Source organism: Trachypithecus francoisi, unplaced genomic scaffold, assembly GCF_009764315.1.
Source record: "Trachypithecus francoisi isolate TF-2019V2 unplaced genomic scaffold, Tfra_2.0 Lachesis_group16, whole genome shotgun sequence".
NCBI lineage: Eukaryota > Metazoa > Chordata > Mammalia > Primates > Cercopithecidae > Trachypithecus > Trachypithecus francoisi.
This window is the reverse complement of record NW_022681461.1, coordinates 47,799,579-47,818,294: the sequence shown is the minus strand read 5'-3', so window position 1 is coordinate 47,818,294 and position 18,716 is coordinate 47,799,579. Positions and strand designations below refer to the sequence as shown.

Here is an 18,716-nt window from a genome sequence, read left to right as displayed (position 1 = left end):
TTGGGAGAGAGTAAGTGTCCAGGAAATTATCCATTTCTTCTAGGTTTTCTAGTTTATTTGTGTAGACGTGTTTATAGTATTCTCTGATGGTAGTTTGTATTTCTGTGGGGTCGGTGGTGATATCCCCTTTATCATTTTTTATTGCATCTATTTGATTCCTCTCTCTTTTCTTCTTTATTAGTCTTGCTAGTGGTCTATCAATTTTGTTGATCTTTTAAAAAAACCAACTCCTGGATTCATTGATTTTTTGGAGGGATTTTTGTGTCTCTATCTCCTTCAGTTCTGCTCTGATCTTCTTTCTTGCCTTCTGCTAGCTTTTGAATGTGTTTGCTCTTGCCTCTGTAGTTCTTTTCATTGTGATGTTAGGGTGTCAATTTTAGATCTTTCCTGTTTTCTCTTGTGGGCATTTAGTGCTATAAATTTCCCTCCACACACTGCTTTAAACGTGTCCCAGAGATTCTGGTATGTTGTATCTTTGTTCTCATTGGTTGCAAAGAACATCTTTATTTCTGCCTTCATTTCGTTATGTACCCAGTAGTCATTCAGGAGCAGGTTGTTCAGTTTCTATGTAGTCGAGTGGTTTTGATTGAGTTTTTAAGTCCTGCGTTCTAGTTTGATTGCACTGTCGTCTAAGAGACAGTTTGTTATAATTTCTGTTCTTTTACATTTGCTGAGGAGTGCTTTACTTCCAACTATGTGGTCAATTTTGGAATAAGTGCGATGTGATGCTGAGAAGAATGTATATCCTGTTGATTTGAGGTGGAGAGTTCTGTAGATGTCTATTAGGTCCGCTTGGTGCAGAGATGAGTTCAATTGCTGGATATCTTTGTTGGCTTTCTGTCTCGTTGATCTGTCCAATGTTGACAGTGGGGTTTTAAAGTCTCCCATTATTATTGTATGGGAGTATAAGTCTCCTTCTAAGTCTCTAAGGACTTGCTTTATGAATCTGGGTGCTCCTGTATTGGGTGCATATATATTTAGGATAGTTAGCTCTTCCTGACGAATTGATCCCTTTACCATTATGTAATGGCCTTCTTTGTCTCTTTTGATCTTTGATGGTTTAAAGTCTGTTTTATCAGAGACTAGGATTGCAACCCCTGCTTTTTTTTGTTCTCCATTTGTTTGGTAGATCTTCCTCTATCCCTTTATTTTGAGCCTATGTGTGTCTCTGCATGTGAGATGGGTCTCCTGAATACAGCAAACTGATGGGTCTTGACTTTTTATCCAATTTGCCAGTCTGTGTCTTTTAATTGGAGCATTTAGTCCATTTACATTTAAGGTTAATATTGTTATGTGTGAGTCTGATCCTGTCATCATGATATTAGCTGGTTATTTTGCTCGCTAGTTGATGCAGTTTCTTCCTAGCATCAATGGACTTTACATTTTGACATGTTTTTGCATTGGCTGGTACCTGTTATTCCTTTCCATGTTTAGTGCTTACTTCAGGATCTCTTGTAGGGCAGGCCTGGTGGTGACAAAATCTCTAAGCATTTGCTTGTCTGTAAAGGATTTTATTTCTCCTTCACTTATGAAACTTAGTTTGGCTAGATATGAAATTCAGGGTTGAAAATTCTTTTCTTTAAGAATGTTGAATATTGGCCCCCACTCTCTTCTGGCTTGGAGAGTTTCTGCGGAGAGATCTGCTGTTAGTCTGATGGGCTTTCCTTTGTGGGTAACCTGACCTTTCTCTGTGGCTGCCCTTAAGATTTTTTCCTTCATTTCAAGTTTGGTGAATCTGACAATTATGTGTCTTGGAGTTGCTCTTCTGGAGGAGTATCTTTGTGGCATTCTCTGTATTTCCTGAATTTGAATGTTGGCCTGCCTTATTAGGTTGGGGAATTTCTCCTGGATGATATCCTGTAGAGTGTTTGCCTACTTGGTTCCATTTTCCCCATCACTTTCAGGCACACCAATCAGACGTAGATTTGGTCTTTTCACCTAATCCCATACGTCTTGGAGGCTTTGTTCATTTTCTTTTTACTCTTTTTTCTGCACACTTCTCCTCTTTCTTCATTTCATTCATTTGATCTTCAATCGCTGATACTCTTTCTTCCAGTTGATCGAGTCAGTTACTGAAGCTTGTGCATTTGTCACATATTTCTTGTATTAGGGTTTTCATCTCTATCAGTTCTTTTAAGGTCTTCTCTGCATTGATTATTCTAGTTATCCATTCATCCATTCTTTTTTCAAGGTTTTTAGTTTGTTTGCGCTGGATACCTAATTCCTCCTTTAGCTCTGAGAAGTTGATCGACTGAAGCTTTCTTCTCTCAACTTGTCAAAGTCATTCTCCGTCCAGCTTTGTTTCGTTGCTGGCGATGAGCTGTGTTCCTTCGGAGGGGGAGATGTGCTCTGATTTTCTGAATTTCCAGCTTTTATCCACTGCTTTTTCCCCATCTTTGTGGTTTTATCTGCCTTTGGTCTTTGATCATGGTGACATACTGATGAGGTTTTGGTGTGGGTGTCCTTTCTGCTTGTTAGTTTTCCTTCTAACAGTCAGGACTCTCAGTTGTAAGTCTGTTAGAGTTTGCTTGAGGTCTACTCCAGACCCTGTTTGCCTTGGTATCAGCAGTGGAGGCTGCAGAAGATAGAATACTGCTGCACAGCGAGTGTTGCTGTCTAATTCTTGCTCTGGAAGCTTCGTCTCAGGGGTGTACCCCACCATGTGAGGTGTGAGGTGTCGGTCTGCACCTAGTGGGGGATGTCTCCCATTTAGGCTACTCAGGGGTCAGCGACCCACTTGAGCAGTCTGTTCTCAGATCTCAACCTCCGTGCTGGGAGATCCACTGCTCTCTTCAAAGCTATCAGACAGAGGCATTTACTTCTGCCGAGGTTTCTGCTGCTTTTTGTTTAGCTATGCCCTGTCCCCAGAGGAGGAGCCCACAGAGGCAGGCCGGCCTCCTTGAGATGCAGTGGGCTCCATCCAATTCAAGCTTCCTGGTGGCTTTGTTTACCCACTTAAGCCTCAGCAATGGCGGGCGCCTATCCCCCGCCTGGCTGCCACCTTGCAGTAAGATCTCAGACTGCTGTGGTAGCAATGAGGGAGGCTCCATGGGCGTGGGACCCTCCGGGCCAGGTGTAGGATATAATGTCCTGGTGTGCCGTTTGCTAAGACCCTTGGTAAAGTGCAGTATTAGGGCGGGAGATACCCGATTTTCCAGGTGTTGGTTGTCTCAGTTTCCCTCGGCTAGGAAAAGGGATTCCCTTCCCCCTTGCGCTTCCCAGGTGAGGCGATGCCTCGTCCTGCTCAGCTCTCGCTGGTCAGGCTGCAGCAGCCGACCAGCACCGATTGTCCGGCACTCCCCAGTGAGATGAACCCGGTACCTCAGTTGAAAATGCAGAAATCACCCGTCTTCTGTGTCACTCACGGTGGGAGCTGGAGGCTGGAGCTGTTCCTATTCCACCATCTTGGGCGCGCCTCAATGCTATTCCTATTAGACTACCATTAAGATTGTTAGCAGAACTAGGAAAAACTATTTTAAAATTCATATGGAACCAGAAAAGAGCCTGAATAGCCAATGCAATCCTATGCAAAAAGAACAAAGCTGGAGGCATCATGCTATCCAACTTCAAACTATACCACAGGGCTACAATAACCAAAACAGCATGGTACTGGTACAAAAACAGACAAATAAACCAACAGAATAGAATAGAGATCTCAGAAATAAAACTGCACACCTACAGTTATCTGGTCTTTGACAAATCTGACAAAAATCACACAATGGGGAAAAGATTCCCTATTCAATAAATGGTGCTGGGATAACTGGCTAGCCACACGCGAAGATTGAAACTCAATCTTTTGTGCAAACTTTTCTTTTGCACAGCAAAAGAAACTACCAACAGAGTAAACACACTATAGAATAAGAAAATTTTTGCAAGCTATGTATCCACCAAAGGTCTAATATCCAGCACCTATAAGGAACTTAAACAAATTTACAAGAAAAAAAGCAAACAATCCATTAAAAAGTTGACAAAGGACATGGACGCTTTTCAAAAGAAGACATTTATGTGGCCAATAAACATATGAGAAAACACTCAACATCACTGGTCATTAGAGAAACACAAATCGAAACCACAATGAGATACCATCTCACACCAGTCTAAATGGCTGTTATTGAAAAGTCAAAAAATAACAGATGCTGACAAGGTTGTGGAGAAAAAGGAATGCTTATACACTGTTGGTAGGAGTGTAAATTAGTTCAACCATTGTGGAAAACAGTGTGGTGATTCCTCAAAGTCCTGAAGACAGAAATACCATTTGACCCAGCAATCTCATTACTCTATATACACGCAAAGAAATATAAATTGTTCTATTATAAAGACACATGCACACATGTGTTCACTGCAGCACTATTAATAATAGCAAAGATATGGAATCAACCCAAATGCCCAACAACGACAGACTAGATAAAGAAAATGTGATATGTATACACCATGGAATACTAAGCAGCCATAAAAAAGAGAGATCAGGTTCTTTGCAGGGACATGGATGGACCTGGAAGCCATTATCTTTAGCAAACTAATGCAGGTAGAGACAACCAAATACCACATGTTTTCACTTATAAGTGGGACAAAAATGATGAGAACATATGGACACACAGAGGGGAACAACACGCACTGGGACCTAATGGAGGGTGGAGGGTGGAGGGTGGGAGGAGGGAGACGATCAGGAAAAATAACTAATGGGTACTAGGCTTAATACCTGGGTGATGAAATCATTTGTACAATAAACCCCCATGGCACATGTCTACCTATGTAACAAACCTGCACATGTATCCCTGAACTTAAAATAAAAGTTTAAAAAAAGAAATAAATTGGACCTCAAAGATAAAATAAATAATAAAAATTAGCCAGGCATGGTGGTGTGTGCCTGTAGTCCCAGCTACTTGGGAGGCTGAGGCAGGAGGATCACTTGAGCTCAGAAGTTTGAGATGATAGTGAGCATGATTGAGCTACTACACTCCAGCCTGGACAAAACAGTGAGAGCTCAATCTCCAAATAAGTAAATAAATAAATTGGATAAACAAATAGATGAATTACACACCCACTTGAACATGGGGTAACTCACAGTGGTAACATAAAAGAAATGTTAAAATGTCATATGAAAAACTAAAATATGTTCAAATTCTTAACTTCTCTGTCACTGAAGAAAATGCAACTATTAATAATGCATACACACCCACTTAAAGTACTGAGACTCCTGAACAAGAACAGCTAAATAAACAATCACAGAGACATGATGAAAACAGTGTCCTGGGAAGGTCTGTCTGGCAGCGACATACAGGCAGGTACAAGAGTGATGTTTTCAATAGTCCCCTACTGACTCAGAAGAGTTAATGCATCTGTTCCCAAGCTGCCATGATTTAAAGCATTATCTTATGTATTCAGAAAGCCCAACTGATGACGTGTTAAAAAACAAAAACAAATAAGGTTATTAGAATGCTGTGATTGCTCCAATGTATTTTTTTGCTGTTAATTTTCTTGGTCATTACCTTTAATGAATATAAGCTTGGAACTATATTGCAAACATGTAACTTAGAGGAAGCTTGTTATCACTGAATTTCAGACTAAGGAGAAAGATGTCTTTACAGCTCATCTTGTTTGGGGTTCTGGCCCTTCTTACATTCCCACAACAGGGTGGGGTGTATGTCTTGGCACAATGCTCCATGCCTCCTCCTTTCCTATCACACCATGAAGGAGATGTCCATAGGTGCACTCGGGGATATGTGTTGCTCAGAGCATTCTAGCTGGAACTCTACTCCTTTCTCTCCCACTTGAGAGAGAGCGCTGGAATCCAAGTAAGAGTGACATCATTAAAAAGTGACATTATTAGTAACAAATCATTAAACACGAAAGTCACAAGAGATGACTGGTGTGGCTCATATGATGGCAGGGAACTAGTGGGTCGGCCTGTGTTCCAACATGGGCAGTGGGAACTAGGGAGTCAAACATGGGCAGCAATAGGGAATTCAGTCATTCCCGAGGCAAAAAAAACACACACACACACACAAACAAAACAACAAAACAAAAAACACACACCAAAAACCCAGCTTTGATAGTCAAAAGTTTTGAGCCAGAATCTATCTCCCCATGGTTCCTACTCCTTAATTCCAGCTCTACCACTTGGGCTGGATAGAAAAATTGAACCCCTCTCCACCCAGTGACTGAGTGTATGAAGATAATGACCATGGACATTTTCCTATTGGGCTTTCTCCACATTGACTCTGCCAATAATCCTCTCTTACTCTCATACGAAATGGCATTCTTTCTCAACAACTTGCTCTTCCTAAAACTCAAGGCTGCTCCTTAAAAAGAATCCCATTTTTGTTGAAGCACCTACAGCCATGTTTCTATCCCTAGCACATCTTCTGGGTTCAACAGAAGGGATTTCTCAGGATAATTTTCAGGCTGCAAAAGAGATACTATATTCCGAAAAAAGGGAGCAAGATGGCCGAATAGGAACAGCTCCAGTCTTCAACTCCCAGCGCGAGCGACACAGAAGACCGGTGATTTCTGCATTTTCAACTGAGGTACTGGGGTCATCTCTCTAGGGAGTGCCGGACAATCGGTGCTGGTCAGCTGCTGCAGCCTGACCAGCGTGAGCTGAAGCAGGGCGAGGCATCGCCTCACCTGGAAGCGCAAGGGGGAAGGAAATCCCTTTTCCTAGCCAGGGGAACTGAGACACACAACACCTGGAAAATCGGGTAACTCCCACCCCAATACTGCGCTTTAAGGAAACAGGCACACCAGGAGAATATATCCCATACCTGGCCGGGAGGGTCCCACGCCCACGGAGCCTCCCTCACTGCTAACACAGCCATCTGCGGCGATCTATCCGCAAGGCAGCAGCGAGGCTGGGGGAGGGGCGCCCGCCATTGCTGAGGCTTAAGTAGGTAAACAAAGCCGCTGGGAAGCTCGAACTGGGTGGAGCTCACAGCAGCTCAAGGAAGCCTGCCTGTCTCTGTAGACTCTACCTCTGCGGACAGCGCACAGCTGCAGTCCATTAGGGGAAAGAGCGGGGCCGTGCAGACGCGAACGACTCTGTCTGACAGCTTTGGGGAGAGCCGTGGATCTCCTAACGCGGAGGTTGAGATCTGAGAACGGACAGACTGCCTGCTCAGGTGGGTCCCTGACCCCTGAGTAGCCTAGCTGGGAGACATCCCCCACTAGGGGCAGTCTGACACCCCACACCTCACAGGGTGGAGTCACCCCTGAGAGGAAACTTCCAAAGAAAGAATCAGACAGGTACACTCGCTGTTCAGCAATATTCTATCTTCGGCAACCTCTGCTGCTGATACCCAGGCAAACAGGGTCTGGAGTGGACCTCAAGCAATCTCCAACAGACCAACAGACAGTCCTTCTGACTGTCAGAAGGAAAACTATCAAACAGGAAGGACACCTATACCAAAACCCCATCAGTACGTCACCATCATCAAAGACCAGAGACAGATAAAACCACAAAGATGGGGAAGAAGCAGGGCAGAAAAGCTGGAAATTCAAAAAATAAGAGCGCATCTCCCCCTGCAAAGGAGCGCAGCCCATCGCCAGCAACGGATCAAAGCTGGTCAGAGAATGACTTTGACGAGATGAGAGAAGAAGGCTTCAGTCCATCAAACCTCTCAGAGCTAAAGGAGGAATTACGTACCCAGCGCAAAGAAACTAAAAATCTTGAAAAAAAAGTGGAAGAATTGACAGCTAGACTAATTAATGCAGAGAAGATCATAAACGAAATGACAGAGATGAAAACCATGACACGAGAAATACGTGACAAATGCACAAGCTTCAGTAACCGACTCGATCAACTGGAAGAAAGAGTATCAGCGATTGAGGATCAAATGAATGAAATGAAGCGAGAAGAGAAAACCAAAAGAAAAAAGAAGAAAAAGAAATGAACAAAGCCTGCAAGAAGTATGGGATTATGTAAAAAGACCAAATCTACGTCTGATTGGGGTGCCTGAAAGTGAGGGGGAAAATGGAACCAAGTTGGAAAACACTCTTCAGGATATCATCCAGGAGAACTTCCCCAACCTAGTAGGGCAGGCCAACATTCAAATTCAGGAAATACAGAGAACGCCACAAAGATACTCCTCCAGAAGAGCAACTCCAAGACACATAATTGCCAGATTCACCAAAGTTGAAATGAAGGAAAAAATCTTAAGGGCAGCCAGAGAGAAAGGTCGGGTTACCCACAAAGGGAAGCCCATCAGAATAACAGCAGACCTCTCGGCAGAAACTCTACAAGCCAGAAGAGAGTGGGGGCCAATATTCAACGTTCTTAAAGAAAAGAATTTTCAACCCAGAATTTCATATCCAGCCAAACTAAGCTTCATAGTGAAGGAGAAATAAAATCCTTTACAGATAAGCAAATGCTTAGAGATTTTGTCACCACCAGGCCTGCCTTACAAGAGACCCTGAAGGAAGCCCTAAACATGGAAAGGAACAACCGGTACCAGCCATTGCAAAAACATGCCAAAATGTAAAGACCATCGAGGCTAGGAAGAAACTGCATCAACTAACGAGCAAAATAACCAGTTAATATCATAATGACAGGATCAAGTTCACACATAACAATATTAACCTTAAATGTCAATGGACTAAATGCTCCAATTAAAAGACACAGACTGGCAAACTGGATAAAGAGTCAAGACCCATCAGTCTGCTGTATTCAGGAGACCCATCTCACATGCAGAGACATACATAGGCTCAAAATAAAGGGATGGAGGAAGATCTACCAAGCAAATGGAGAACAAAAAAAAGCAGGGGTTGCAATCCTAGTCTCTGATAAAACAGACTTTAAACCATCAAAGATCAAAAGAGACAAAGAAGGCCATTACATAATGGTAAAGGGATCAATTCAACAGGAAGAGCTAACTCTCCTAAATATATATGCACCCAATACAGGAGCACCCAGATTCATAAAGCAAGTCCTTAGAGACCTACAAAGAGACTTAGACTCCCATACAATAATAATGGGAGACTTCAACACTCCACTGTCAACATTAGACAGATCAACGAGACAGAAAGTTAACAAGGATATCCAGGAATTGAACTCATCTCTGCACCAAGCGGACCTAATAGACATCTATAGAACTCTCCACCCCAAATCAACAGAATATACATTCTTCTCAGCACCACATCGCACTTATTCCAAAATTGACCACATAATTGGAAGTAAAGCACTCCTCAGCAAATGTACAAGAACAGAAATTATAACAAACTGTCTCTCAGACCACAGTGCAATCAAACTAGAACTCAGGACTAAGAAACTCAATCAAAACCGCTCAACTACATGGAAACTGAACAACCTGCTCCTGAATGACTACTGGGTACATAACGAAATGAAAGCAGAAATAAAGATGTTCTTTGAAACCAATGAGAACAAAGATACAACATACCAGAATCTCTGGGACACATTTAAAGCAGTGTGTAGAGGGAAATTTATAGCACTAAATGCCCACAAGAGAAAGCAGGAGAGATCTAAAATTGACACTCTAACATCACAATTAAAAGAACTAGAGAGGCAAGAGCAAACACATTCAAAAGCTAGCAGAAGGCAAGAAATAACTAAGATCAGAGCAGAACTGAAGGAGATAGAGACACAAAAAACCCTCCAAAAAATCAATGAATCCAGGAGTTGGTTTTTTGAAAAGATCAACAAAATTGACAGACCGCTAGCAAGACTAATAAAGAAGAAAAGAGAGAGGAATCAAATAGACGCAATAAAAAATGATAAAGGGGATATCACCACCGACCCCACAGAAATACAAACAACCATCAGAGAATACTATAAATGCCTCTACGCAAATCAACTAGAAAATCTAGAAGAAATGGATAATTTCCTGGACACTTACACTCTCCCAAGACTAAACCAGGAAGAAGTTGAATCCCTGAATAGACCAATAGCAGGCTCTGAAATTGAGGCAACAATTAATAGCCTACCCACCAAAAAAGTCCAGGACCAGATGGATTCACAGCTGAATTCTACCAGAGGTACAAGGAGGAGCTGGTACCATTCCTTCTGAAACTATTCAATCAATAGAAAAAGAGGGAATCCTCCCTAACTCTTTTTATGAGGCCAACATCATCCTGATACCAAAGCCTGGCAGAGACACAACAAAAAAAGAGAATTTTAGACCAATATCCCTGATGAACATCGATGCAAAAATTCTCAATAAAATACTGGCAAACCGGATTCAGCAGCACATCAAAAAGCTTATCCACCATGATCAAGTGGGCTTCATCCCTGGGATGCAAGGCTGGTTCAACATTCGCAAATCAATAAACGTAATCCAGCATATAAACAGAACCAAAGACAAGAACCACATGATTATCTCAATAGATGCAGAAAAGGCTTTTGACAAAATTCAACAGCCCTTTATGCTAAAAACGCTCAATAAATTCGGTATTGATGGAACGTACCTCAAAATAATAAGAGCTATTTATGACAAACCCACAGCCAATATCATACTGAATGGGCAAAAACTGGAAAAATTCCCTTTGAAAACTGGCACAAGACAGGGATGCCCTCTCTCACCACTCCTATTCAACATAGTGTTGGAAGTTCTGGCTAGGGCAATCAGGCAAGAGAAAGAAATCAAGGGTATCCAGTTAGGAAAAGAAGAAGTCAAATTGTCCCTGTTTGCAGATGACATGATTGTATATTTAGAAAACCCCATTGTCTCAGCCCAAAATCTCCTTAAGCTGATAAGCAACTTCAGCAAAGTCTCAGGATACAAAATTAATGTGCAAAAATCACAAGCATTCTTATACACCAGTAACAGACAAGCAGAGAGCCAAATCAGGAATGAACTTCCATTCACAATTGCTTCAAAGAGAATAAAATACCTAGGAATCCAGCTTACAAGGGATGTCAAGGACCTCTTCAAGGAGAACTACAAACCACTGCTCAGTGAAATCAAAGAGGACACAAACAAATGGAAGAACATACCATGCTCATGGATAGGAAGAATCAATATCGTGAAAATGGCCATACTGCCCAAGGTTATTTATAGATTCAATGCCATCCCCATCAAGCTACCAATGACTTTCTTCACAGAATTGGAAAAAACGGCTTTAAAGTTCATATGGAACCAAAAAAGAGCCCGCATTGCCAAGACAATCCTAAGTCAAAAGGACAAAGCTGGAGGCGTCACGCTACCTGACTTCAAACTATACTACAAGGCTACAGTAACCAAAACAGCATGGTACTGGTACCACAACAGAGATATAGACCAATGGAACAGAACAGAGTCCTCAGAAATAATACCACACATCTACAGCCATCTGATCTTTGACAAACCTGAGAGAAACAAGAAATGGGGAAAGGATTCCCTATTTAATAAATGGTGCTGGGAAAATTGGCTAGCCATAAGTAGAAAGCTGAAACTGGATCCTTTCCTTACCCCTTATACGAAAATTAATTCAAGATGGATTAGAGACTTAAATGTTAGACCTAATACCATAAAAACCCTAGAAGAAAATCTAGGTAGTACCATTCAGGACATAGGCATGGGCAAGGACTTCATGTCTAAAACACCAAAAGCAACGGCAGCAAAAGCAAAATTGACACATGGGATCTAATTAAACTAAAGAGCTTTTGCACAGCTAAAGAAACTACCATCAGAGTGAACAGGCAACCTACAGAATGGAGAAATTTTTGCAACCTACTCATCTGACAAAGGGCTAATATCCAGAATCTACAAAGAACTCAAACAAATATACAAGAAAAAAACAAACAACCCATCAAAAAGTGGGGAAAGGATATGAACAGACATTTCTCAAAAGAAGACATCCATACAGCCAACAGACACATGAAAAAATGCTCATCATCACTCGCCATCAGAGAAATGCAAATCAAAACCACAATGAGATACCATCTCACACCAGTTAGAATGGCAATCATTAAGAAGTCAGGAAACAACAGGTGTTGGAGAGGATGTGGAGAAATAGGAACACTTTTACACTGTTGGTGGGATTGTAAACTAGTTCAACCATTATGGAAAACAGTATGGCGATTCCTCAAGGATCTAGAACTAGATGTACCATATGACCCAGCCATCCCACTACTGGGTATATACCCAAAGGATTATAAATTACTCTACTACAAAGACACATGCACACGTATGTTTATTGCGGCACTATTCACAATAGCAAAGACTTGGAATCAACCCAAATGTCCATCTGTGACAGACTGGATTAAGAAAATGTGGCACATATACACCATGGAATACTATGCAGCCATCAAAAAGGATGAGTTTGCGTCCTTTGGAGGGACATGGATGCAGCTGGAACCATCATTCTTAGCAAACTATCACAAGAAGAGAAAACCAAACACCGCATGTTCTCACTCATAGGTGGGACTGAACAATGAGATCACTTGGACTCGGGAAGGGGAACATCACACACTGGGGCCTATCATGGGGAGGGGGGAGGAGGGAGGGATTGCATTGGGGAGTTATACATGATATAAACGTCATGCACATGTAAAAAAAAAAAAAAAAAAAAAAAAACACTCTAGTTTTAAAATGAAATATTTCCATAATCAAAGTGTATCAATGTATTCTAAAGCTAGTAACTTCCCTAATGTTTAATTGCCCTATAAATGCTTCTCTTGCTGTGGGTTTTCTTCTGTAGTGGTCTGAAATAAATGATTTTCCTGTTCTATTAAAAAAAAAAAAAAAAAAAAAAAAAGAGATACTATATTCCTCAGGTTAGAATTCTGAATGAACCATATAATCAGGGACAAGAGACATGTTCAGGATTTAGCTCAGACACCTTCTCTCTTCTAGAAAGCCTGATATACCCAGCCTGAAGATTCCATGGAATCCTCCCCAGGACACCAAGCACTATGTTCTGTAAGGTACTGATTTACATACCTATTTTTTAAAAATCAAAACTGGAAGCCCCTTGAAGACAGGGATAGTGCCTTAACATGGAGGCACGTTCCAAATAAATTAATGAATGTAATTGTAAACACAACAAAAAACTACACGATCATTACAGCAACTGAGAAAATTTGAGAAGGTATCAGAGTTCTTCAAATTTTAGAACTTCCTCTTGACAAAAAAACCTATAGCTTTTCAAAGAAGAAATCCTCCAATGTTGCACCACAGTAAGACATTTAGCCTGTGTTTTAACAAAGCTTGTAAGCAACAGACAGCATTTAAAATGAAAACAGAAAGAATTCCATGCAAGGCACTTAAGAAGAGAGAAATAATGATGGGCAGGGATCCTACAGAGACAGGACAGCCGCAGGATTCCATCCAATCAGCTCAGGGAGAGGAGGGTTGCAGAGCTAAGGGATACACATGCTGATTTTACTGCATCTCAGCTAGAGAGCAGCTGATTAGAGAAACACCCCTAGGAAAACCCACTTCTCTCTCCCAGTAGTGCTGCTTAAAGCAAACCTCTAATTTATTTCATTTTGTTATCTAATTGCACCTCCGAGAATACAGATGAGCAAAGGTCTCTCTACCCCAAATGCCTGATGAGCAGAAAACCAACTATGGAAAGGCAATTCTTCTGTCTGCTTGGCAACACTGAGCTAAAACATTTGTGTGAATAATACATTAACAGCAGAGAAAAGATTTGAGAGTCTAAATCCAAAGCAAGTGCTTTTCAATTACCACAGAAATCTTACACTATCCATGTACATTTAGCATGGGTCGAGAGTACAAAATTTGCAATAGAGACACAGATGAAACAAAAGATATACAGAATTAAACAGAGCAAAACAATTTCCACACTGCACTAAAACCTAAATCTCTCAATTTACTCAGGTATAAACCCAAGTAAAGAGCCGTAAGTATGTTCTTCAGTCAATCAGAAGTTTACTTTGTTGCCAGAATATCTGTGTTTTGAAATAAAAGCTTCAGAAACATTTCTATAAATTAGGAGAAATAATCCTTATACCTTACTTTCAGACTCAGAGGAAGGTCTGTTGGTATTTGCCTAAAGTAAAATCCTTGCAGGAGTCTCTTTTATTTCAATTAGTTTGCAAAACTGGCATACATTTCTCATCAAAATAAATCTCCAAATGTCTAATTAGTTGCTCAGTGATAGATTCTACTCAGTTTTCCAAATTTCCTATTCTTTTTAGTCTCATTTAAGAAACAGAAAGTTAGTTTGTCTCAGTTTAGACAGTGAGCTGCCTAGCTTATTCCCTTTAGTACTAGCAGATGCTAAAAGGAAGTGTTAAATTCTCATTCCTGGTACTTAGTTCCAAATTCCTAAATACCTGCCTAATCTTTCATTAATTACATGACATTGGCCACGTGGCATACTATAAATGCTCTCCAGGGGTGCGGGGAAGGAGGAGCATCAAAGGATAAGGAGGGATCAAGCAAGACTGGGTGAAGACAGAGGCTGATTAACCCATGGGCTGCTCAAATGAAACGTGAGGAACTCCAATTTTATGGGCAGTAGAAAAGTCAAAGACAAGACATTTTGGAAATGTGTGTCAGTTCCTGGAGTCTCAGATGCTTTACAAGATTGATGGGTAAAATACTATTTCCAGAACTATGGATATTACTGGCTACCAGTTTGGGTTGAGGATTAGGTGGTATTTAGAACCATCCAGAGATGAGAAATAGGAACCAATGCAGACTTTGGTCTACCTGGAGCACGTAGCAGTCAGGCCTCAGCTGTAAGTCTGGTTTTCCAGACTTCTGAAGGCTGGGACTCAGAATTCCAGTATAAAATCTCCTCACCAGTGGGTACGCATCAGTGAGGCCTATCTCAAGAACTTAGCCAGAATGGCCAGCTGGGTCAATACTATGCAATCTGATTTCACAAAACCCTGCCTCTTGGCAACTTATCTTTTTTTGGGGGAGCGGGGGAACTCAGCTCTTCCCTCTTGCCTGCTTGCATGCTGTTTCCTTTACCAGGCTCTGCTAACTCTTCGCCATCTTCACTTAACTGTCAGGAAGGTTTTCCTTGACAATGCAGTATGGGTGAGTTTCCTCTGTGCTGGGCTTCTGTAGCCCATGAGTTTTCCTTCTTGCCACGCTGGTCATTACTTGCCGCAAGTTTGCCCTCCCCACTAGACTATGAACTTCATGCACTCAGGAACCTTGTCTATATCCTACCTCCTGGTTCATGGAAGACACAAAGAAAATATTTATTGAATTCATCAATAAACTCTTCAAGAGAAAAACTAAAAAAGACAGGCAGAAAGTACCTAGGATTTTTTTAAATTTCCCATACTACACTGAGGTATACGTAGGAATTTTTTGTTTGACTCTTCATACAAACAGCAAAAACAGCAAAACTGAGGTACCCTGTTGGATCTGATATAGACTAAAAATATATCCAGTCCCTAAAAAACTTCTGGTAGAATAAAAATCAGAATATTAAAAAATTGCTTTGTTATAACGAAGTACACCAGCAATATTCTTAACAATGCTTAAATGCGGTTTCTAGGTACCACAGGTTTGCAACATCCTCTTCTGTTCAGGTTCAGGATTGGTACTCTCAGATCCATTACCCACCACCCACTTAAGACCTAAAATGTTTCTGTGCACAATGTAATACACACTTTAATCATAACCCTAAATATCACTTGCTCTGAAGAGACTTAAAGTAAAACAGAAAACATGGCTCATGTCCCAAGAAAAATAAAATGAGATGTTTTGTTCATCACTTCTACCCTCACTTGCTGAGAACCTATCTTTTAAGCAGAAAGCTAAATAAGCTACATTATTTTTAACCCTTAACTAAAATCCCCCAAATGAGTATTAGTATTCTCACTTTACATTCACTTAAAAAGGGGCTCTGCCGGATGCAGTGGCTCACACCTGTAATCTCAGCACTTTGGGAGGCTGAGGTGGGCAGATCACCTGAGATCAGGAGTTCAAGACCAGCCTGGCCAACATGGTAAGACCCCATCTCTACCAAAAATACAATAATTAGCCAGATGTGGTGGTGTGTGCCTGTAATCCCAGACGCTCAGGGGGCTGAGGCAGGAGAATCGCTTGAACCCAGGAGGCGGAGGTTGCCGTGAGCCAAGATCACGCCACTGCACTCCAGCTTGGGCAACAGAGCAAGACTCTATCTCAAAAAATAATAACAATAATAATAATAAAATAGTAAAGAGTCTCTGATCAATAGATGGACTTTTGAGACACTTTTGCGACACATGGTAGAAAGGGAAGTTTGAGCCAAGGTCGGACAGGCTCCAAAACTGTATTCTCCCCACTATACCTGGCTGCCTCTGGCTAATCATCTAGTAAGGAAGGTACTTAAAGCCAGAAAGTGACTTAAACTCTTCCAAAAACATTTCGGATGTCATTCTACAGCTTCTTTTCTACCCATTTCACCCTAATTCAAACATCAGCTCAACGCTGTCCTTATTTTTTTAAAATGATGATGAAACCCATCAGGAAAAGTGCATTGTGATCTTTCACCCTCGCTGAGGTTTTGCTCTCAGGACAGCACTAAGGGAAGACAGAATATTTTACATTTTATGTTTTAAAATATACATGAAAAGTAGTTGTAAATAACAAAATGTATTCTCAGAGACCAGTGGAAAACAGTTGCCCTCTCTCGTTTTCTCTTCTCCTCTAATTATGACAGACATTTTTATGTCAAAGGGAATGCTAGGCAGTAGTGAAGGCTTACCCTTTCCATCTCTTTGAAGTCATCATCTAGCTTGGTTCCTTCAGCTCCTCCAACCTTCTCACTCACTTTCTGTAGAAAATAACCACAAAGGAGAATTATTATAAACGGTTTCTTTTAAAAATGTGTTAGAAATTTTAAGCACTTTCGCAAATATCATCTAATGTAATCTCACAACCATTCCCTGAGTTACGTGGAGAGTCTCATTTTTATAACAGCGAACTGTGGCTCCGAGGGTCTGAACAACTTACTAACGGCTATGCATCTAATGGGTATAGAAGCAAGCATTCAAATTTGTATCTTCTGATTTCAACCTCAGTGCTCCTTCTATCAAATAAATCATTATATAACTATCTAATCCTAACATTTTCCTCTTGAAAGTTCTAAGGGACAACAGCATCATACAATAATCATTTCCCTCTAATAGATCTAAAATGCTACCTATGTAGAAAATTGCTGCTTCTTCATCCTAGTCCTAAATGGGCTATTGAACAGATAATCACAAACATCTATCAAGCTGTTATAAAAAGAAAAAAGTCTCAGCCCCGCTAATCTTCAGACAAAAGTACTTGTATAGTATAGTCTGTCTCATAAAGCTGTCTACATCCTTATGTACATAAGACAAAACATATGGAAAGTTGTTGAGGGCATTTCTTTGCTAGTTGATCATTTTCCATTATCACACATTTTATATTTGTCAAATAACAAATGAAAACAGTCATTAACCACATGTAAAACTCATGTTCATAAAAATTAGATACACTATTGTGTTCTGAAATAATGATTCAAATTAAACACAAAGGGATCACACAAAATATACTCTGGTTTTTTTTTTTTTTTTTTTTTTTTGAGGCGGAGTCTCGCTCTGTCGCCCGGACTGGAGTGCAGTGGCCGGATCTCAGCTCACTGCAAGCTCCGCCTCCCGGGTTTACGCCATTCTCCTGCCTCAGCCTCCCCAGTAGCTGGGACTACAGGCGCCCGCCACCTCGCCCAGCTAGTTTTTTTGAAAATATACTCTGGTTTTATCAAAGACAGAAATACTAAATGTTAATGGCACAAGACTTTTTCATTCCCTTTAAAATACCCTAATTATAAAGATAGATGCTTTTCCCTAAGTTGTCACTGTATTACATGAAGTTATTGCACACAGATAACAAAGTATGGTTTTTAATTTCCTTCAATATCAGCTAGGTTGAGGGTCTTTGAGAAGATTCCTACCATGACCAACCCGCCGTAAACTCAGCAACAACCTGGTTCACCTCCCTCCAAAGGGCCCCTGGATACCCTGCTCCACCTCGTGGCCAGGAATGTGCTGATATCTCCTTGTTGGGGGGCCTAAGCTGTGTTCCTTACCCACTCTATCTGTCCTTCACTTCCACTTCCTGCCATCAGGAAAACTCTCAGAAGAGACCACTCTTGGGACAGCCACGAGTTGGAATTCTACCATCACTCTGGCCCTGCATACCAGATGCCACCCATTCCACCCCATCAGTAGAAATAGGAGGAATATGGCACAGGGGAAGAGCATGACATGGACTGACCCCTCCATTCCTTGATAGGAACACAGAGTGGTTATGAAAATTAAATGGCATAAGAATTATAAGAGCATATGTTTGAACCTAATGGTATACAATAAATCCTAGTTTCCATTTCTCACCAATAAAATGTGTATCTGTTTACCGTATCCCAGTTTCTCCCATCAGTTTATTTAACTGTTATTTCATACTCTGAGAAGAAGCTGGCAATTTTCCTTGACATAATAATATCTTAGGTAGATAAAGGGCAATGATTCAAAGTGAAAGGTTATTAAATTTGTATCACTGACACATACTTTCACTTTCAATTTATCATTTAATATGTATACCCGGAGAACTATACAGAATATATATTATTACTACATTGCAGATGAGAAAAGTGAGGGTTGCATAAAGTATGATACTTGTCTACAGTAGACATCTTTAGCTAGGAAGAAATAGAAGCAGTTTTTCCAGGAAAAACCCTAGGAGTTTTTAAATCCACCCAACAGCTCTGAAGAGCTGTCCGTGGTGCTGGCTGTCTCTGTCTGAAGTTCCATTAGACTCAGAAGGCTAGAGGTGTACTCACTG

At 41.0% G+C, this 18,716-nt stretch overlaps 1 protein-coding gene across 6 annotated transcripts in view; it reads right to left on the bottom strand.

Annotated features, from left to right (window-relative positions):
* SH3GL2 (SH3 domain containing GRB2 like 2, endophilin A1) overlaps positions 1-18,716 on the bottom strand; it is a 243,657-nt gene that overhangs the window by 44,980 nt on the left and 179,961 nt on the right. For all 6 annotated transcript variants that reach the window (XM_033237416.1, XM_033237419.1, XM_033237420.1 and 3 more), the window contains exon 2: positions 16,615-16,683. In XM_033237416.1, coding sequence (XP_033093307.1) covers positions 16,615-16,683 — 69 coding nt within the window. The remainder of the gene's footprint in view (positions 1-16,614; positions 16,684-18,716) is intronic.